The sequence below is a fragment of the Anoplopoma fimbria genome, chromosome 16 (genome assembly GCF_027596085.1).
Source record: "Anoplopoma fimbria isolate UVic2021 breed Golden Eagle Sablefish chromosome 16, Afim_UVic_2022, whole genome shotgun sequence".
NCBI lineage: Eukaryota > Metazoa > Chordata > Actinopteri > Perciformes > Anoplopomatidae > Anoplopoma > Anoplopoma fimbria.
This window is the reverse complement of record NC_072464.1, coordinates 8,090,664-8,113,208: the sequence shown is the minus strand read 5'-3', so window position 1 is coordinate 8,113,208 and position 22,545 is coordinate 8,090,664. Positions and strand designations below refer to the sequence as shown.

The following is a 22,545-nucleotide window of genomic DNA, read 5'->3' as shown; positions in this document are numbered from 1 at the left end:
GACAGTGCAAACAAACAGATAAGAGACATAGGTAGAAAAACAGGATCAAAACAAGTATAATAAATAAGTACTCACACAGTAAAAGTATAATACAACAGAAAAAAACTAAAACAACAATAACCAAAATATGATATAAACTGACAGAATGATTGTTAATATTGCACAGTGGATTGCACAGAGAGCGAGAGAGAGAGAGAGAGAGAGAGGGAGAGAGAGAGAGAGAAAGAGAGAGAGGGAGGGAGAGAGACATGTCAAAGCGCTGCATGCTACCTGTCTGTGTCCTCAGTCTGTCTGCAGTGGGAGGTCACTACTTCACCTCAGTGTGGCAGTCAGTCAGTCGCATGGTGGCTTAAAAACAAGAGCGGGAAACTCATCGAAACTTTTTTTAAAGAAGAAAAAAACAAAACAAAAAAACGTCGCAGTGATGTCGGAGCGACTTTGCACATTAGCATCCTGTTTGAGCGGAATAAAGTCGCAGTAAAGTGCGCGCAGAGCAGAGGAGCGCAGGGGACGCGCAGGGGACGCGCAGCGGCGAGCGGTGTTTGTTTGGTTTGAATGGGTTTGGACGTGCGCGCTCTGGGTTTGCTCGGATGGGATGCACCGTGAGCTTCATCTGCTGTGAAGAGGACTTTCTGCAAATGCCCGGTTGGCAGCATGAAGAGGAGAAGAAGAAAGAGGAGAACCTGAAAAAGGTAAGAAGAACTGCTTTGTTAAGAAGAACTGCGTCAAAACACGAGCTGACAGTGAGAGGTTTGTGCAGACGTGGGGACGTGCGCGTTTTGCGCAGGTTGTTTTCATTCATGTTTATTTGCTTGCCAATGTATGCTTTATAACCCAACTGACTTATCTTTATGTCGGACGTGGATTCAGATAAGAACTTTTGACCTTTGGTTCCACTTGACAAACTGAACTTAAAGAGTTTATTGAGAAAAAAACAAACAAAAAAAAAAAAAACACGTTCACACTCACTATCAACAGTGACGTTTCAGCCAGTTCACATGGTAGAGCGTGATATATAGCCCGGTGGTTGTTACATAAGGAAGAAGCAGCTTGTTAAAGACCATCAATCCAGGTGGCCTGTAGCTGTTGTGAGTCTAATACCTGCTTTGACATCAGCCATTCACACGGCTTCTGTGAGTGAATGAGGTAAACCATTCACTGTAATGACTGCCAAAAGGCCCAAGTTCAGTCATGCTTGCACTCCCAAGACAAAAAAACCCATAACGCACAGGGATCATGAGCAGTGACCTTACCTTTACTGATGTAATGGAAGTTAACGCTCTGCTGGTGTGTGTGAGGCGTTTAGGTGTTTAGTTAGATTTGTATGAGTTGTTAAATATAATAGTGCTTTGCAGGGAGAGACTCTTATTTCAGCCCTGTGGAATGTGGTCAGTGACCTGCACTGATTTCTCTGTCTGACCCTAATCCTCACTTCTTACAGCAGACTAGTCAGGGTTGCTTTATTTTTATTTTTTTTAAATGAAATGTGCCCTTGGCTTGTGTTTGTATACAAAGTCCTCAGTCACAAAGCCCTCCATAATCAGGCCCCTTCCTACCTCACCGACCTGCTCCATCACCACACTCCATCCCGTCGGCTCCGCTCCTCTGATGCCAACCTCCTTTCTCTGCTAGTCAGGACCAAGCACCGGACATGGGGCGACAGAGCCTTCTCCATAGCTGCCCCCTCCCTCTGGAACTCTCTCCCCAAACGCATCCGAGACTGCAATGATCTTTCAATGTTCAGATCAGAAATCAAAATTCACCTTTTCAGAATTGCTTTTAATGTCTGACGAATGCTGTGTGTTTTAAGTTTTATGTATAAATGTCTGTAAAGCGTCTTCAAATCTTTTTCTCAGTTTCAGGAAGCCATTTAGTTTGGCTCCTCTGATCAATTGCAAACTAGTTTTCACACACTCGATAAGCTGATAAGGTTTTTACAACTGACTGAGATTGTGGGAGGCGTATTCTGTGCAGACTGCCTGGAAGTTTATTGGCTATTGATGCAAAAAAATACACTATAGTTAAAAAAGCCTCTTTGGCTGTGTATTTTCATCATAAATACAAATATGTTTGTATATTCTTTTAGCCAACCATTTGTCTTATCTGAGCTATTTCACAATCTTTCCAGTAATACTATATTAACTTCATACCTTGAGTACAAATACCCCTGGTTGGGGATCACTGTCCTAGATGCCCATATATACTGGACTATATACTGGTTAATATAAAGTGTATATACATATTCTTTATGTTAACCAGTATAGTTCCTGTGCTGCAGGGAAGTAACACAAAAGAGACACTTTCCCAGATATGCTGAGTTGTCTGGTGGCACGGACAAACAGCTGGCACAGAGGGGTGTTCGGCTGTGGGCGCATGGAGAGCTGTGGGAAACGAATGCCATGACTCCAGCCAGCAGAGCTGTGGTTGAAGTAATAAAGTGGCGCTAAAGTGTTGAAAAAGGTCACTCAAGGGAAGCTGCCAAGTGTCAGTCATGCTCAGTGTAAACAAACCCTTATGATTTAAAAAGTCATTTCTGTTCTGTATGACCATCTGAAGAAAGTAGGAAAGCTGAAACACAGTTCATAATCAGAATCTGGATCACTCGATCTCCAAATGCAGTGATTTATCTCAAAGGCACTGTAGAATGCTCTTAAATCTCTGTGCTTATTTACTTTGCCAGGCGCTGTTCTCGCCCTTTTTTTTTTGTTGCATACCATTAGCTTTTTTTTCATGCTAATGAGTGTGTTGAAGGTGTGCTCAGGTGCAGAGAAAACGCTTCCTGTCATAATTGCTCCTTTAGTATGTGTGATGCTTGTGGTTTTTGTCCCAGAAGAAGAAGAAGAAGAAGAAGAAGAAGAGTTTTTTGGCTGCTCCTGTCAGCAGCGCTCAGGGAGGCCCATGGCGCAGAACTTTGAAGAGCGATAACAATCGGCCAGAAAGTTAAACCCTCATGTAAAACCAAAGTACACAGCCAAGACTTTGAACCAGATGAGGGGGTCTTGAATACGCTTCAGGAAGAATGTGCGCTTTGTGTTTTGCATCTGGGGGTTGTTATATAATGGCAGTACACTGCTGAAAAACAGAACACAATCTGACTGGAAAGACAACTTTTGCAAGAATGTCATTAAATGAGGATAATTCATTGAACTGTTGGGCTGGCACAGCTTGCAAACCAGGTCATGGACTTCATGGAGAACACTATCCTATAAAAGTTCAGTTCATTGTTTTAGTTCTCTTCTTCTGTATGAAAGAGTCCCAAAAGCTTTTGCTAACAACCCAATATAAAACCTTGAGCAGCCACTCCCAGCACATTAGCTCAGAATAGCTGATAGTGTTTCCCGTGTCAAGGGATGAGTAGCCGATCTGGTCAGCAAGAGTGAAACTATCAAAATAAATGTTCAGATTTAAATCATTGTGAATGTTCACCTTGTTTTATTTGCCCAGATTTTGTCTGCTGGAATGCTTTTGATTTAGAAAAAGCCAACAACTGTACAGGCTAGCTGGCAAAGTATGCACCATTTTTTTTCTGTCTTTACTTTGTCTCTAGATGAAATGGAGCTAAACAGTGGTAGTTTAATTTACACAGGTATCTACACCTCAGTTTGCACTGCCTCATCTAGAGGAGACACATTGAATTTGTATGCAACTGCACAGAAGTACCCTAGAGCAGGGGTCACTAATAGGGGGGCCGTACCCAGGATCGCGGCCCAGTTGATACCCAGTTGTATCATGGCCTGGACCTACAACGATAAATAAAAAGTAGTATTATTAGTAGTATTATTCAATTTTGATGGAGCGCTTCTTTTTACACCCGTACAGCTTTTCCAATCTTTACCGCACTTGTTCAGCAGTCCAGAAAACACACGGACCAATTGCATGCATTGTAAATCATATCACATAATACTACTCAGCCAATCAAATATGTGTATTCCGATAAGCTTCGCGGAGAGGGACCGAAGAGTCGGAGAAGTACGTGAGTCAGAAAAGTTATTTTTCTATATGGCTTTCTCCAAAAAGAGAAAAGTCGACAGCAAGAGCAGAGCCTTTGACCGAGAACGGACAGACTCTTACATGTTCATTCTTCCCAAGGACAGTTCAAAACCAGTGTGTCTCATATGTTCAGAGACCGTGGCGATTATTAAAAGTGGCAATGTGAAGCTGCTACAAATAAAAGAACAACTCTTTTGAGCAAACGTAGCCACTCAAATCTGAAATGACGGCACAAAGAATAGACGACCTAAGAGCCCAATATGACCAGAATCCTAACACATTAGGTCACTGCCCAGCCATGATGTTAACAGAGAGGGAAACAACTGAAACAAGTGGTTCCCATAACCACAGATAGATTAGATTAGATTAGATTCAACTTTATTGTCATTGCACAGAGTACAAGTACTAGGACAACGAAATGCAGTTTTAGCATCTAACCAGAAGTGCAAAAAGAAGCAGTAAAGGTGCAGTGCAATGTGCTGGATAAATAACAGTATACATAACAGATAGAGTATAAAAAAAAAGAAAAATAACAGTATGAGTAGTATAATAGACAGTATAAACAGTATGGACAGTGGATATGAAATGCAAGATATATATACAGTATATATATAGTCTAAACAGTAAGATGTAAGTATGTATAGTCACTGGAGGAGTGTGTGTGTGTGTGTGTGTGTGTGTGTGTGTGTGTGTGTGTGTGGGTGGTGTGGGGGGGGGCTATCACCGTGGTGCAGAGTTTAGTAAGCTGACAGCTGAGGGGAAGAAGCTGTTGAACTGAATGTAAAGCTGCAGGGCAATTCAGTTGAATTTTTTCTAAAATAAAGTACTTTATTTTAAGATAAACATTTTTCAAAAGCTTCCTATTATGTAGTTTATTCTTAAATGCAGACCTTATTTTACTTGATGTGAGAGAAGAACATTTATTTATTATTTATAATTCATCCAGTTCAATTTGAAAACTGACAATAAATATGGTTGAGATATTATTCAATTGAACTTTATTTAATTTGACAGTCAGTTGTTGACTACATACAGACATTGAAACAACTGCTAGACTTGTTTAGTATATATGGGACTAAATCATAGCACAAGTTAGACATTATTTTGATTTATATTGGTTTTTTTAAATGTTTTTTATGTTTGTATAAAAGTTGTAGACATAATTTCAGTCATGCTTAATGTTTACACATGCACATGATGGTAACTATAGCAAACAACAAACGATATTTTATCCAGTCGAGGGCAGGCATCTTTTTGCCAGCCTTTACAGGGATCAAAGAAACCGGCAGACCAAACTCTCAACATAAGTAACACCGCCGACCATCCCTCCTTAAGAAACTAATCCACATTTCAGTTTGATGCCTGCCAAGTTCAGTTCTCTTACTACCCCGTACCTGAATTCCCACCAAAGTGTCAGACGGCAGACGGGGGCTTTCCTGGGATTTGGAAGATTTTCGATAAAGGTATGCGGTGAACTGAAAGTTACCTGCCGCCCTATATTGCATTCCAGTGGATGCTTTAGCTGAGGGGGAAACAGTGTGCCCTCTGTGCTGCGTCTCTGGGGAGGCCTATCATTTCACTCCGACCTGCCGGCACTGACCTACACATGGGCCGCAGAACAAGACCCTCTCTGTGTGTTCCTCTGTGGAACGGTGCCCAGTGTGTGCTTGACCCGGGAGAGGGTGGTGATGCCTCAGCAAGGTTAACCCCCTGTCATTTTACCTGTTAATGCCCATGCACATAGGAATTTAACCTCTCGTGGACATTTCTGCATTTTGTTTCAGAGTAGGAAGCTTCTTTGAATATACCTTTTCTTCACATGACTGGGCAGAATACGCTAACTGGATTTTACATGATGGTGTTATGTAGAGGATTCAGATAAATAGTTAAGCTATGAACCTTACCTGTAGCCGTCTGTCTTGATGTGGTAAACCTCTCTCCCACATGCTGCTCCAAGCAGGTTAAACTAGCTCTGACCAGCAAATATTATTTGCACACCTTAAAATGCTTTTCTCTCCTCCTTTACACTTAATGAGATATGCACAATCATGAAATTAAAAAGAAAAAAAAATACACGGAGAGAAAAGAACAAGAAAAGAAAAACTATGACGAGCAGTTTTTTAATCTGCTTATAAACTTCAGATGCATTCATGATTATATATGCACTATGTTTGAATACATTTCAGTGTTAAAAAGCAAAGGATGTAAGTTTGTTTCAACATTGGTGGGGACATATTAAGTGGGAGTCTGGGGAAAGTTTGAGCGTCAAACACTTCATATCCTGCATTGTTTTAAATTTGTATGCATCAATTTATGGTAGAAATATCTTCATTAATATAAAGGAAAACACAAAATTCAAAAATGAATGGAATATAATGCAATAACGCTCTCAGGCATTCTTTATCGCCTTCAATTATTTCTTTTCATGATCAACTTTTCTCATTTAGGCTTAATACTATCCCGAGAGTCAACACACATGTAGGCATGAAACTTACTCATCCCTCCTCTTTTGTGTCTCTTGTTTGTAGAGGTACCATCTTTAGACGTGGCACCTATTAACAAAAAAAGTGATAATAAAGATAATAATTGAATAAATTCAAAACATTTAAAGACAAAATCTACCTGCCCTGTCTACTGTGCACTTCCTCATTGCTCTACCCTCTGCTGACATGGTAATCACTGTCATCTAACACGTAACAACAGCAAAACTGGACAAGTAGTTAGCCCCTCAAGTTCTGTTTGATGCAGAGCAGGCAAAAGAGGAAAGGAACCGGGTTAAGACAGGATTGGAAGTATCGTGAAGAGCCGCAATATGCAGCTGTTCACACCAGTGAGTTGAGGAGTCTTACAGCTAAGGAAAGACGCTGCTCTGTAGTCTGGTGGTACGACAGAGGATACATTCGTATCTCTTGCCAGACGGCAGCAGGTTGAACTGGGCTTTTGCTGGGGTGGGTGTTGTCTTTTAATATCCTTTGGGTTCTGCGCAGGCACCTCACCTCACCGATATTAAAGTTTGTTGACATAAGCTCCAGATAATGACCTAAAAATCCTAACCATTAAGTATTAAAATATCAAACGTTGTGTTAATATAGATAAGAGTATTTGTGTAAATGTAAAGTGACATGTTCAATTCATAGATTGTTCTATACAACATCAGAGTATTCAAAATGCTATGCAGGAATGTAGACGTTAACATAACATTTGAAAAGACATCCTAGACAATAGTTAGCATGCAATTGTGTGATAATTTGAGCTTTTTTAATCCATTTTGGAAGTCAACGCCTTTTCTTTCAAAGCCTCGTGGTGAAAGGATGTGTGAATCCGATGAGCGGATATTTCCTTTCCAAACAGCCTTTCAAGACATTACTGAGTCAGTGATGCGTAACCTTGCCCACAAAGCCTGTGGAACAAGAAGATAATGGGATACAAAAGGCGTTCATTGAGCTTCTTAAAGTGTCTTTAATTTACTTGGCAATGCACAGTGGATAGAATGACGGACAGAATCATAGATTAAGGCACAGGGCAACTGTATTTTCCCCCGGAGTCACGGTTGTGTGCCCCTTTTCTTGGAATGTAAAGCGGAGGCCTAACCTCCACCTCTTCCTCAGACCTTGTGGCATCAGTGCAACATAATACACTCCGTTTAGCCCTATACCATACAGCCTCTATGGCTTTGTGCGCCCGTGAATGTGGCCTTTATGCTGCAGTTTTGTTGATATTTCTCTACGTGTGGGGGGGATTTTCTTGTCTTATCCCTAATACTTGGCAAGGCGATGTGGCATTTGGCTCTTGGCAACGTCGAAAATCTCACAAAGTCTCACTCTGGGGGCCTTTGTAGCCATTCACAACACTTCCGAGTGATGGACAGGGAGCTCGGCTCTCCCAGGTCGCATCCCTTTCGCCTCAAAATGCGTCTTTGTGGCTCTTCTCTTTTCCCGGGGTCTTTTTCACCAAGGTCGGATGCCACGGGGCTCCGAGGGTAATTACTGTGACAGTGGAGCAGAAGTTAGGCTGGGCTACCCAGGTCGCCCAATCATGTTTTCATCATCGGGAGAATGTTTTTCTTTGCGGACGTAATAAATCCCCCCTTTGACATGCTGCATTTACTCTGAATACACACAGGAAGAAAGACCCTTGTTTTTTTCTCCCTCTCTCTCTCTCTATCTCTCTCTCTCTCTATTTTGCACCATTGCTTGTTACAAGCTGAGGCAGATCATTGTTGCTTGTTCGCCCTCACTGGTTTTTTAAAAGGATAGGTTTGCACACTTAGACATTCCGCTTGGGAGGAATTTTAGAGGTATTTGCACTGGAATGTGGTTTCTCACTGGACTTGGAGGGGAAACGTGATGAACATTATGATAGTAACCATAAAGTGTCTGATAAACATAAAGACTACTCACTGTCACAAGCAATGCTGTGTAGAAAATAAAGCATTCACTGGATTGTGTAATACTAATACTTGAACAGTGACCAAGGCATTGTGAACACGTTCATATACTTCTTTATTAATGTTTTTGGAGAAACGGAACTCTTTAAATCTTTTTTCTGGGTCTCCAGTGTCTTAAAGACAACACAAGGGGACACAACAGTTGATTGTTCTGTAAAAAAGTTTGCAATGCCACTATTATTAGTAGAACAGGAGTAGAAACTCAATAGCCCTCCATAAAAAAAGAAGAAAACAGCACATGTTCCTGTCCTGATCCCTGTTAATGAGAGCGGGTGTGTCCCATGCTATGCATCAGGCAAAGGAATCTTTAATTAAATCACACTCTTCGACCCAATGCTGCACATGTGTTGCACGCGCCTGAAATCCTGCACAAGCGCCTGCCACACATTAATATCGTATATACACGGGTCGGGAGTTTATTTACGGTACCTCCAAGGCTGTGTTCACACTGAAAATATACTGATTCTATTTTGTTCTCACATGTATATAAGGCGATAAATTGATATGTAAAATGAGATGATGGGAATTTGTCTACAGATTTAGTTATATCTTTTTATTCTTAGATGGTGATCCCTGCAATCTCTCTGGTTGCATTAGTCCATTAGGCAATGCTGTAAATCTGTGGGCAGGGCTGCTTTAGGAACACATTAGATTTAGCCTAGAGGTTTTTAGCATCAAAGTCAGGAGGAATCATCATTTTTCAGGTACTTTAATGTTAGTTTTATCAGTGTGTTAATCTTTATGGATTAGTTTTATTTCACTTCGGATTTATACCTCATGGTTTTTAAGGTATGAAATCAGAATATACCCCATATTACCCGCCTGCGGGATGGAAAAGCATGTTTTCTTTAAACAATTTCCCAAACTACACAGCATATCATAGCCAGAAGTTAAAAAAGTTCATCTTTCCGACGGTCCTTGAATACATGAGTGATGAACGCTTCCGTCAGAAAACGCAACCGAAACTAAGCTTAAAGTTGTGATATTTCATCAAAAACATTTTATTCTACATGTATCATTTAAAATTCCGGCCAAGACAAACCCGTTTATTCTAAACAGATCCTCTAAAAAAATGTGACAATGACATTTTACAGCTGAATAATAAAGTTGTCACCACTTTTTGGTGGACAAACTATGTAATTTCTTGTTACTCATCCAATAACGACATACAAGCTAAAGTATAGGTTGTTTTATAAGTATAGCTCTTGTGTCATGTTGTTTTTACTCTGTACAGCTGTGCATGGGACATAGTAAACTGTATGTAACAGCCTCATTATAAACACTCCCAAGAGATAAGCAGCAAGTAGGATTAAATAACAGCAGCAACAGGGTATTGGGCAAAAACAGACCTAGTTTCTGAGGTTCTGCATGGACTTTCCCAGACTGTAAGAATAGCATATTGGATTACCTAAATTGAGGGGTTTTACCCTTTAAGCCCACTTCATTTTTTTTACATTAGAGTTGTCATAGAAATTCTGAGAACATAATCTGCTACTTCTTTGCCTTCTGCGTGCCTGTCTGCCTTGGCAAGCCTTCATGACACGACTCTGGAAATAGCCTGAATACCTCTGCATCATTGTATTGTGTTGTCAGTGTCTGTTTATAACTGTGTAGCAACTGAACTTTGACGCTAATGGTTCCTTTGGTATTCATTTCTAGACATTAAGACATACAACTCTTTAATTAGATACAATATTTGCATTGTAAATTATATTTAATCCCAGGGTTTAGTATACTCAGAATGTTTTAATGCTATGCTTTATTTGTCCTGAAAGGTTGAGCTCCTCTCATCAGAGATAACAGTAATGGATTTAACAGTCTGTAGTTAGATAAAGTGCCTGCCTTCAAACAGTATTAGATAAAAGCGAGCAAGCTGTTTTAATGGCTGCATTATCAGTTAGCAGCTACGTCTACTGCAACACTGTTACTTATAATTTCACTGGATAACATTCCTTTCTCTGCACTTTCACTGTTGTCGCACATTCCTGGGATCTCTTTGTCATTTTGGGAGATTGTCTTGTGTCTTATATTACCAACTAAGCCCTACTGTAGCCAATCCTTTAACACCTGCCATCTGCATTCTTAAGTTTGGACTCTGAAATGAGTATTTGCAGGAGACCATATTGCCAAACTGATGGCCAAGGCACTCATTCACACTACCTAAAGATAATGTAAGCTGTCAAAACAAAAGTCAAAACTCTTTCACGTCACGCATTAATGCTAACTATCAACTGTCATCCATATTTTCCTCATCTGCTAAAAGATTACATTTGTAAAATCCTTGATGCATCATGAACAACATTGCCATCAATTTTTGTTCATTACAGAACAAGTGCTAAGATTTTTGTCAAAACACCCAATTATATTTTACAACATAGGAGCACGGTGTGTCAAGTTATTGACTGCAATTCAACAAATGGTAAACCTTTTTAAAAAAAAAAATATGTCAGGCTTGTCATATTGCAGTATAAACATTGTCAGACGCCAATCAATGATGTGCTGGTGTTACAGTTTGCATTGAAGTTATTAAGGTCTTATACCAAGATGGGTCTAATAGCATCTTCAAATATTTTATGTAATTTAAAAATATTAATAGCTGTTCAAGCCTTCTCAGGTATGTGACACTGGAGGTCTTCACGGTCCAAATCTGAAAGGGGCCTTGATCACAGTCAGATCTGGTCCTAATTATGGTTCTCACTTAAAGGGGACATATAATGCTCATTTTCATGTTCATACTTGTATTTTGGGTTTCTACAAGAACATGTTTATCTGCTTTGAAACACTCTGTTGAAGAGCCTGTCTCTTTAAGGCACATGTAAAAAGCCCAGTCCAGAAAAATATGGCGCACCTTTGTAAAGGTAGTTGTCAAACCTTTGGCAGTATTTCAATAAGCCTGCATGTCACTTAGGGAGGGGAGCCAAATCTAAATGGCATGTCGAAATCACATGTTTTCTCTTCTAGGCCACCCGCAGAAAAACTGAATGCATTGTCTGATTTCACAGTTTGTTGGCTGGTAGGCACTCCAGCACCGAAAAGCGAGTCCCCTTTAAAATATCAATCCACGTTGAATTAATTCAAATTAATACAGAATTTGTTCAAATAAATTTGAATCCGACCATGAAGCCAGTTGTATCCTTAACATCATTTTGGAATCAACGTTGTCCCCCTGCCTCATGCTAATATTAATGTATGGCCGTTATGTTTTAAATTCTGAATTTTGACAGTTGATTTCAGATAAAATTCTTTTTTGACATTTCTTTTCTTCACTGGCTGGCAACACTGGAATGTTTCAAAGTGATCTTCAAGTTGAAGATTAAGTTGAACATTTTCAGAATTGTCCCAAACCAGTAAATCCCACATTTCTGATAAACGATGTAGGCTTAACTAAGAGCCACTAGTTATTTGCAAATGTTGTTTGAGATAAAATATTAAGCAATACTAAGCCCCATAAATCACTTGCTGTTTAGTTAAAGTCTGCTCAAGTCTGCCAAAGTCAAACACATCAAGATGACGGAAACTGGTTTGCTTCACATTCGCTCAGAGACTGGCCAAACATTTGCATTTCCACGACTCTTTTATCTGCTGGGGAAAACCATGTGGCACTGTTTGCTTGATGTCTGGGTTGGTCTGTGCCATTTTGACTAGGGACAAGCAGACATGAAAGAAGAAGGAAGATAACCACTAACGGTGAATACAGTCGGTGGCTTGTAGTCAAAACAATGCAGAGTTCTGTATTTTTCTGAAGTCAGTTGTCCATACAGGCACTTCAAAGTAGTTCATGACGACAGTATGGTACAGTATGTATTTAATAAAGCTGTGCTTTTTAACCAGCAGATGGGGACATTGCCATTAACTTTTCCCACCTTTTAAACTTGCATACTTGCCCAAAGAATACCCATGGACTTAAAAGGCGTTACTATACATGTACATTTGATGTTGAATTATGTGTCCTGTGGTTGTTGTCTTTATTTCAGCATATCTGTGTTGCACTAGTCCTCTATCTCTCTGTACATTATTACCAAGACATGTTTCCAATGGCAATGTAAGCACACCACAAAACAACCCACCCACCAACTCTCATTACCTTCTGATTGAAATCCTGCTAAACTCTGATTGATGCACAGAAAAATGTGACATCAACTTTTCCCAACTGAACCACACCAATTTCAAACCAGTGAGAAGAGCTCAATCCTGTGAAATAACTAAAACTTTTCCAACTTTGGCTCAACATTTTGTGTTCATGTAGGACCACATGACCAACAGCCCTTTTTCTATAGACTGGAAATTATTTCAGCCATCCAAAGTGGCTGGTACAAGTAGGAAGGAGCCAGTATTAAGATGTGACTGTTGAAGTGAAAGCATTGGAATTTGTTTTGAAAGCATTTTCCCAGGGGGCTGAAACATGACACAAAATGACAGAAAAGTGACATGAGTCTTTTAATGGTGATTTGTTTATTTGCCAATCTATTTTGTCCGGAGGCTCTGACAAATGTCTCATGTAAAAAAGAAAATGTTACCAAGTTATAAATTTTACTGAAAGAGAAGCCCATATTCTTCTAAAGCACTGAATGATGCCAATGTCAACACTATTAAAAGCTCCCATGCCGGGGTGATGGCTGTGTAATGTCCTGTCTTTCTCCTGCAACAAGGTCCATTTCTGAGAAGTTAATTCAATTAAAGCAGACAAAAGGCCACTGGCACCAATAAAGTTTGGGTGAAATGTGAAGCCATGCGATGGACACACACACAGTCTTGCGGCCAGTCAAGCGTGATTTACATTTGCATAATGCCTGGCTACTGGGCAGGCTCTCCATCGCCATGGGTTGCAGTTGGTGCGGGGAAGAAATTCCGCCCTGTGTTTAGTGGGTGTATCTTGTCTGAAGCTGACAGGCGGGGTGTCCTCACTACCAGCACCACACACAGACAAAGAAACACACGCACACACTTATGTACTACTGTACTTGAAAAGACGCTGCTTGCTTCCTAACACCTAAAAACCCTTATCTTGACCTTCTCCTCTACAACCTTTATCTGAATTTAAACTTGAATCCTAGCCAAATTTAAATCTATTTTCAGTCTTGAAGGTGCTAAATTCAGAGCTTATCTATTGCCTCCACATGGCTCTCCACATGGCTATCCACACGGCGACGGCTGAACTAGCAGCTAGCAGCAAATGGTGCCAACAGTGCTAGCAGTGCAAACAATGGCAACAATGCTGACAGAACTAACATTGTGTACCTGAGGGGGACCAAGTAGTGTGCCATACTTCCACGACAACTCAGTCAATTAACGTAGTTTTGTTACCTAACATCTGGACTTTACTAATGCCAGTTACGTAACAGTTACGCAAAGCCAGCTATGTTTGTTATTTTACGCATCAACCCCGATCTTTTCACGAACCAAGTACTTTCGTTGTTTCAGTAAACCTAAAAGTCCAACCTAATTAATCCTACATTGGAAGTTTATTTTGAAACAAGACTGTATACATGTAACTAGCGGAAATGTGACACGCCGTCCAAAACTCACTCCCAGGGCTTCATAGCTTGAAGGCTAGGGCCACTGAGCTGTGGTATTTGATGAGTTGGGAGTAGGCATGTGTCACTAATCAAAACTAAAACGTGGGAGCCAGAGATACCCTCCTATTATTTTTCTACAGTGTGTGAGTGACAATCAACATGACATTGCCAGCATTTGCTAACTGCGTATTAACAATGCTGACAAATTGTTTGTTCAATCTCGAGAAGGGTGCTGGAGGACTGCGAATGTCATCTGGCCTGTGAGCTGCTCTGGTTCTCCAGGAGGCAGATCAGGGCTGTTATGGGCTGTTTCATTTCCTGCCAACAATACTCAAACCTGGATTAGTGACAAAAAGCCAATGGATGCATGGAGCCTTTTTTTCTTTAAAAAAATTAAAAAACTAAAAAGTGATGGACTGAGCTTTCACACAGTTGTTCAAAGATGTTTTTGCACTCAGTCATGTTTTACCAAAATGAGTCATCAGCCCAGGATTGTATAGACATAAACCATTAATCTTTAGTAATCTGTAGCTGGGTTTATTTAAGGCACCGTTGCCATGTTTACAGCCTGGCCAACAGCTTTAGCCGTGTTGGGCTTCTTACACTGCCAAACGAAGTCATATATACATAGTTTTTTTCTTACAATAATCCTGACATTTAGTGATTGTGGAGACCAGCAAGGGCTCAGTCGGAGTTCTGATTTGTTGCTGCGGTAAGCCCGAAACAATTATTTGTACTAAAGCAACCACTTTCTGCAATGTGATGTTCATATGGTTTTATCACACATGACAAGTGTGAGGTCATGCAACATGCGCCTCCAATTTAAACCCATGCCTTTGCCTTATCCCCAGCACACATGGCAGGGAGGAGTACTCTCGCAACACACAGACATTTCAGACACTCCTTTGGCAGCAGCATTCAACGCGGCCTCACTCATGGCTTAGCACTTTGAGGAGCGATAACAATCGAGCAGAAAGTAAACCCCCCCATGTTAAAACCTAAGCACACAACGCACACTTTGATCCATCTGAGGGGGGTTTGAAAGGGCTTTAGGAAGAATGAACCCTATATAGTTTTGGTTCAGGGTTTTCAAAATGTTTACAATAGGATCCCTCCTTCTAAATGCATTGGCAGAAACTTGGCTTGCTTGTAACAGTTAACAAAGGGATTCTTTGTATCACTTTGAAAATAAAGTTTGTTATTACATACATACTTATACATAAAGATTAATTTAAATACATAATGTACATTTATGGTACTGACCACATTAATTGAAATGGTTTCACTGGGACAAGACATGACTCATGGATTTTTAATGAGTAGTTAATGATGAACCTGTGTGGTAGCGTACTTTTTCGATCACCATACTTTCAATGTGTGTGTGTGTGTTCGTTCTGCTAATATGCTCTCCTCTGAGGCGCGTATGCTGTCACCATGTCTCCAGCTAAGTAAACATCACTCCTTCTTTAAAACCTTGTAAAAGTCATGTCTGGTGGAGAACAGTAAACTGTGAGAGCGTTAACGTCCGATATGCTTCTCCTGTTTCTCACCCTGCATGCTCTGCTTCCCAAAGTCCCCTTCTCGCTCATGGATGAGTGGCAATGAATCCGTCAGGTCCGAGGTGGTTCCCATCAAGGGTCTGTTAAAAAAAACAATGGAGAGGCCCGTTTAGTTGGAACTTGGTTAGGGGGACCCGTTTCAAAGGGGGCGACCTCTTCACCTCAGATGCCAGTGTATTGATTAATTTGCCTGGAACAGTTCTGAAACTCCTGTATTCGGGAAAACGCAAAAAGTAAACACAGATACTGAGCAAGAGTTAAGTTAAGTTTATTCTATCTTCATTTTACTTAAAAGGCAGATAAACTCAAGTCTATATTAATGATAAAATAAATGAGTACTTGTAAAGTGAAATAGGTCACTTGCAGTGACAAACCGGGAGTTAACCAATGCAGAAGTGCCTTAAACTTGCGTTAACTCAAACACCTGGAAGCATCTGGAGTAGTTTCTTTGTTCTGCTAACAGAGAGCCATAGTTTGATTGTCAATAAGATCAATCCCACTTGGTTTATGGCATTACCACTGACCTTGGCAACAATACAAGAAACACAACAATCTCATAAAGCAAACATCAGCTCCTGGTATTTTCACTTTCCATGTTATGATGTCCTGACACTGGCTTTCCATAGTGTGTGTGCGTGTGTGTGTGTGTGTTTCCTCTACCCTTACTAACAATGCAGCTCAGGAAGTATGTCAGGATAAGGGCGAGACTGCAAGGCTCTCTTTGGCCAGTGCATCCAACTTTGAGGGGACAATAACATAGTCCTGTTAATCCCACAAAAGCTGGTTCAGTGTTCAAGAAAGCTGTGGATTTGTGAAAGGGAATTACTGGCCCAGGTGTCTTCAAAGAAAACTCTGCGATGTCCCTCTGGATGGTGAGTGTTGTTGCAACATGTCATTTTGAGCTGTTGGTGGTCGGGGATTTGCTCCCATCTTGAGGACAGTCCAACCCCAGCACACAAAGTGTGGAGGCAAACGATTTTGGTGGGTTTGCGTGTTTGAGGTTATTGCAACTTTAATTTATTAGCGCAACTTTACTTAAACTTATTAAATAAATGTTACTTCCAAACATTTTCCAAGGAAACCATAGGTTTTTAGATCGATTTCTTTCTTCTTTGGCAGCAGCTCTTTTCCATTCATGCAAGTGAGCTATGATATGTGTTAATCGATTTGGGGTGTACCGTTTTATTTAATCTCAATCCATTATTGAGCTCATTTATTGAATCTGGATCCTTTCGAAACTCTCATTGAATCTGAATATGTTTAGCTTTCAACATTCCGAAATGTTCTTAATTATAAAATTACAAAATCTGTGATAACATGTTGGCTGAGAAGGCAGAAACGTCTTGAGTGGCAGCGTTAGATGTTAATCACGTTTCCTTTCACAACCTACTTGCTCCAAATACTGGAGGATCCACTGAAAGAATATTGCCCACAGTGTTTGTGTCTTAACCTGATAAAATAGGTATTTTATGACTAACACTTTGCCTTGTGTAGTTTTCTATGTTTTGACCTCAGAGACGGTCTCCATTTGCCCATATGTCTCTCTGTCCGTCTCTCTTCTGTCCTGTCCTTTGATGTGGAAGTACCACACTCTTGGAGGTGTCCCGACAGCTAATGACATTACAGTCGCGAAGAATGCAATAACTTTCACGCAGGTGACTGTTTTACAAGGGGCTGTCCGCTGAGGTTGGCCCACGTCTGTCATTGACTCTTATGCTATTGTGAGCATCAGCTGGTTGCCTGTTTCCTGTAAACAGAGGAGAGAGCATTATCCTTCTTTAATTAACCTTCATTTAACCTTCATAATGCTGTGAGGGGGACAATGACATGACGGTGACGTGATCAAAAAATGTTGAACTTTGAAACAATGGATATACAGTCTACATTTCCATGTAATGGGTGGTCCTGCAGTTCTTTAGGGAGGTGAAGAAAGACAGTGCCGGCACTTCACTGGACCTTCATAGCTTTTCATCACCTTGGCCTGCATCCTGTTCATTTCTGGCCTGTCTGGACATTTACGAAGCAGCCGATGACTGCTTAGAGGCCTCTGGTGTTTGAGGCCAGTTGATAATTGCGGCTTGAAAGGTGAAATGGTCACTGTGGGTACTTTGTGTTTGGCGGGTGCGTCTGTGTATTCTAATTAAAGGTTAAATAGCTCACCCCTGCCATTTTGGAATTCATAATTTGCTCCCCCAATACAGACAAAGCTGTCAGGAATAATTTTTTTCTGATTTATTGGTTTCATAGAGGCCATATCTGATACTAATAATGAGGACATTTATTTGTGAATATGGATACTTTTATTGTATATAAAAAGTATCGATTGATTTCCATATTGCACCATTTCATGACATCACATTTTGAATACAACATTTTTATAGGGTGGCAGTATCACTTGCATGCACTCACTGAGATTTGAACCGGTGCCTTGGGAGCTTTGAAGTTCTTTGTTCCTCCTTCTGTCCAAAGAGGCTTTGGGTTGACAGCCGAGATTATAGCTTTTCTTAAAACAGAATATTTTATTGTGCACTCCGTTTTGTCACCAATCCGGACTTAAATTTCCCATGATTGCCAATTTGCCACAACTGTTTCCATCTGCCGACTTAAGATTGAGCAACGCCTCTTTGCTATGTTCGAAGATGAAATGAGCTTTCACTTAATTCCCTCTGGCTTTCTGCCATGTGCTTACATTCGCCGTGCACTCATTCCCAAAAAATGGACGCCTTGAATCGATAGTGGGGGTGGCAGGAGATAATTACTGGATTTATCACAGCCACTTTGCGGAGGGGCAATAACATGAAATGTTATATTTAAACAAATGGGACTCCAATGCAAATGTAATTATTGACTATTGGTTAACTCAATTTTAAATTTGTTCTGTCTTTGCAGCAGACTCTGAATATACTTTCTGGATGTCAATTTATATTACGCCAATAACAGTGTTTTAGAGTAGCATGTGCATACAGGGTGTAATGTCAGTCAGCAAAACCAAGGCACTCTGCTATTGGCAGCTGAAATATATGGGAAATATGGCATAAGGTGAAAGCTCAGCACAAAGTTTAATCAAAGAGTCTGCAGTGCGCTGCATTGTAGCACTGTGTCTGCACATAATAAGTCTGATGAAGAGGCTGTGGCTAAATGGCGCTGGGTAGTGAATACCAACTCAGTGGGCCATCTTTAATGTTGACTTGATATTCCACAGCAACCTGTATTTACAATAATGATATAACTCCTGGGTAGAGATAACAGTAGCCTAGACAGCATTAAAACACATTTTTTAAATTAAGTATTACGCTGTATGTTATTGATTGGTAAAATCAAATTAAATCAACGAATGGATACCACCAGCTGTGACCAAAACATCTCTGTCAGCCCCCCATTAAAGCCATGACTGGCCACTTCCCCTCTTATTCTCTCAGGAACAATGACCCTTAACTCCGCTAACCTCTTGTCTGGTTTCCTAGAACGGACAACAGACCTGACGTTGCCAGATTGAGACTTGAAACCAGCCCATTGTTTTGCACTGCAGAGGGGCAGGAAGTGTGCATGATGTTGCACTCGCTCCTGCTCTGGAAACTTCTCTGTCCCCTTGCCAGTATTGTGTAATCTGCTTTAACGGGAATGCAGGAGAGCGATCTGGTGGTGAGACTATGCTGAATTTGATTACCTAGCCGTGAAGTAAAAAAAAGAAAATGCCACTGTTGACGTAGCTGTCCATTGTTCGCAAACTGTTGTTTGACAGGAGTCAGTTGTACAAATAAGTATTCTTGAATAAAATCTGTTAACTTATTGTAAGGTTAGCAAACAAGCTTGTTGGCGTGCTAACGGGGAGATAGCCAGCTAGCTAAGTTGCAGCTTGGAGCCATGAACATAACTTTTTCTTTCTGGACACCTTGCTACAATTTTTGGGTGTGAAGGTTGGCCACAACAAATAACAGGAAGCAGCCAAATAGGGCAGTTTACCTATCTCGCAGTGTTTTCACCAAAAATTTAGAGGTTTCTTTCTCTCAATTCCCTCAAAGGAAACAAAGAAGGGAGCTGTATGTGTAGCTACATGATCTGGAACACGGTTACTCTTTATTGTTTTGTAAGGATATTTGGTTAACCTGACGTTTGCCAGAACATAGAGCGATATGTTGTGGTTCGATTCCTGAAAATGCCTCATGAAAACAAAGATGTTAAATGGCAGACTTTATCAGCAGAAATTAAAATCATACATCGCCTTTTGTCAGGTGTTTTAATCTCCTATATGTCCTTCTTCCCCTTAAAGGCATATTTTTTTAGTTTTGAAGTAGATTCTTTTGTTGTTGTAACAATGCCCTCCATTATATAATAATGAAAAGTGAAAAAAGCAGTTCAATTCTGGCTTAATTCACTGATGCGTCCCTCAGTCTTTATATAAATTACACAGAATGCATACAGTCTCAGAGGCTCCAGGGCCATTTATGATTGGAGGCTGCCAATCTTCATTAGGGTCCCCCTGACAGCTACAAATGCAGCAGCACCCTCCGCCTAGAGAACACTTATATCCCCACCACACATTCACTTTTTTCATATCCATATCTTTTCATTTCATATATGAACTCACCTTGTCTCCCTTCTGGATATCTTTACCACTCAGCCTTTGACATAAAACAAGGAGTACTCAAAACATAAGCTGGAAAATGCCTGCAAACCAAATTTGTATTTCCAGCTTCATTTCAATTGCTAGGAATCCTTCAAGCAATCCCCCCTTTCTTCAATAAATTGCAGACCCTCCCTCCTTTTTCCATCACTATAAGTGCCTTCGTCTTTAACAGACGGCCCTGCCCGACCCACCCCACACCCGCCCACTTCTGTCTTCCCCTCTCCTAATCACTTTCCTCCTCGTGCTTTGAATGGAAGAACCTGCAGCATCCAGAGAAAGAGGGGAAAGGATGGAGGGATGCTGTAGGGATGCTAGACAAGGGAGGGAAGGGTGCATTTAGGAATGACCTCAATCCCAATTTAAGGGAACTTCAAGTCACAGATATCGAAAAGAAAATGTACCATTTCTTGGATCAGATCAGCAACCATCCAAGGATTCTCTCCAGGACTAACTACTAAGGTTCTCGTACCTCTGGACACTTGAAAGACAGGCTTGAGAGGGAGGAGAGACAAGGAGCAAGGAGCGGCAGCTGTCATACAGTAGAGGACGTGAGGAGGTTTCTGGGGGGAGAATGGGCGGACTAGGCTGGTGTCTTTCCACGGTCTTCAGTTGGGCAAAATTTTTCTTCTACTGCATCTTCCCATTTCGTAAACAGAGGAAAAGCAAAGACAAGGTACGGTTCATAATTTAGATGTTATGTGAATTAGGTTTTTTTGGGAGGGATAGCTTCGGTGTTTTCTTTTCATCTTTTAACTCAGTTTAAGATGAATGTACCTACATGTTGAATTTGGCTTCGGTGATTTTCCTGATTGTAACGAAGAGGAACAAATGCTGCTTGTTGCTTGTAACAGAGCTGCATTAACTCTGGTGTGGTTGACACAAATAACACAATAACATGTGGCTTTGACTGAAATGTCTCGACAACTATTGAAATAAATTCGCAATTGGGTATTCTTCTAGCGCCATCATCTGGTAAAAAAAATCAGTTGGTTCATTACTCATGTTTTGTTGCATTTTTTTCATTCCCAACAGCCTAGCATGGCTTTAGACTCCGAGTCACCAGCTGTGGAATACATTTATTCATTCAATAGTTTTCTAACACCATGGCCTTTACCTTATGTTGCAAAAAAGTTAAAACTAGTTTGTCACAGATCATAGATATTGTAGAAAAACTCCCTGTTATAATTTCAATTATTTTTTGTATCATACTCGTGACATTCAGAATGCTCAACTAAAATATTAACCCAATGAACCGTTGCTTCTGACACAGGATGTATGAAATGTTGGGATTAGGATCTTTTGCACATCCCCAAATTCCCCAACATTTCCATCTGCGGTTTCCAAATGACAATGGAAATAGAATTATTATTTATATTACACTAGTAAAAAGGCCTGCTATGAGCACAGAGGATGAGACAGGCTGGAGAGATAAGGACATTAGGACGGGCACACACACACAAAGACCAGGATATTGCTAGTTTGACTTTGGCACTTTTCCCGATGTCTGTGCTTTCCACCGGTGCCATCCATCTTGTGCAGCCACTGCTCAGTGTTTTAGTACACTCACCGTCACAGACACACACCGAACTCACCCATAATTAAAGCAGAAAGGGTTATAAGTCAATGGCTGACTGGCCACAGACACATTGAAGGCCTTTAGCATGGGCCTCCCTTTTCTTGGGGCTGTGCATCTTCCTCAGCTGGCACATTGATGAGGTGACGTTCAGCAGGGGAGAATAAGCACTTTACCTGCAGTTGCCTTCAGTTCTGGCCAGTCTACACTGGCTATGAGTGGCTTAATTGCTGGCGGTGTGGTTGTGTAGTGAGTGGGATGATTCACAGGTAATTCTTTGTTAGTTGACCAAAATGTTTCGTTTTTTCCAACACCACCAGTCCAAAACCCCCAAATATTCATGTTAAGGCAAGGAAAAGTGGCAAATCTTTACATTTGAGAAACTTAAACAAGAGAATGTTTGTTCATTTTCTGATTTTTACTTAGAGCTTCTACAAGGAACTTCTATTTTAAGATTAAAAAGTGGTACTATTTTTAAGCATCTAAGCCTTTTAGAAAACCTCTCATTTTACGGCCGGAGTTTCTGGCTGTCCCCGGCGGGCTCCCCTGTGGTGTCTGCTCCGGTCGCCTGGTAAAGAATGCGCCTCATGAACCTGGTGTTAAGTGTTAAATTTGATGAAGAAAGCAGAAACTGTGGTCTCAGAAGAGTCATGGTTTTGCATCACTCACCCCATTAATATCATGCACGTTTGATCCATTGAGCTAGCTGGCGTTAGCTTTGTTGATTCAGAGCAAGCTAGGTCTCTCGCTTTAGAATGTAGCATGCGTGCTAGCCAGCTAACCGGAGCGTTGGCTCAAATGTGTACGTTGATAAAATAATGATAAGTTTAACC

General features: G+C 40.8%; 1 protein-coding gene across 3 annotated transcripts in view; it reads left to right on the top strand.

The window, feature by feature from the left end:
- The first annotated feature begins 590 nt into the window (after positions 1–590).
- Positions 591–22,545, top strand: part of tns1b (tensin 1b) — a 163,835-nt gene continuing 141,880 nt past the window's right edge. For 2 of the 3 annotated variants that reach the window (XM_054614701.1, XM_054614700.1), the window contains exon 1: positions 591–692. In XM_054614701.1, coding sequence (XP_054470676.1) covers positions 591–692 — 102 coding nt within the window. Of the gene's footprint in view, positions 693–16,281; positions 16,385–22,545 lie in introns of those variants that run through there. The other variant, XM_054614703.1, reaches the window with a different exon arrangement.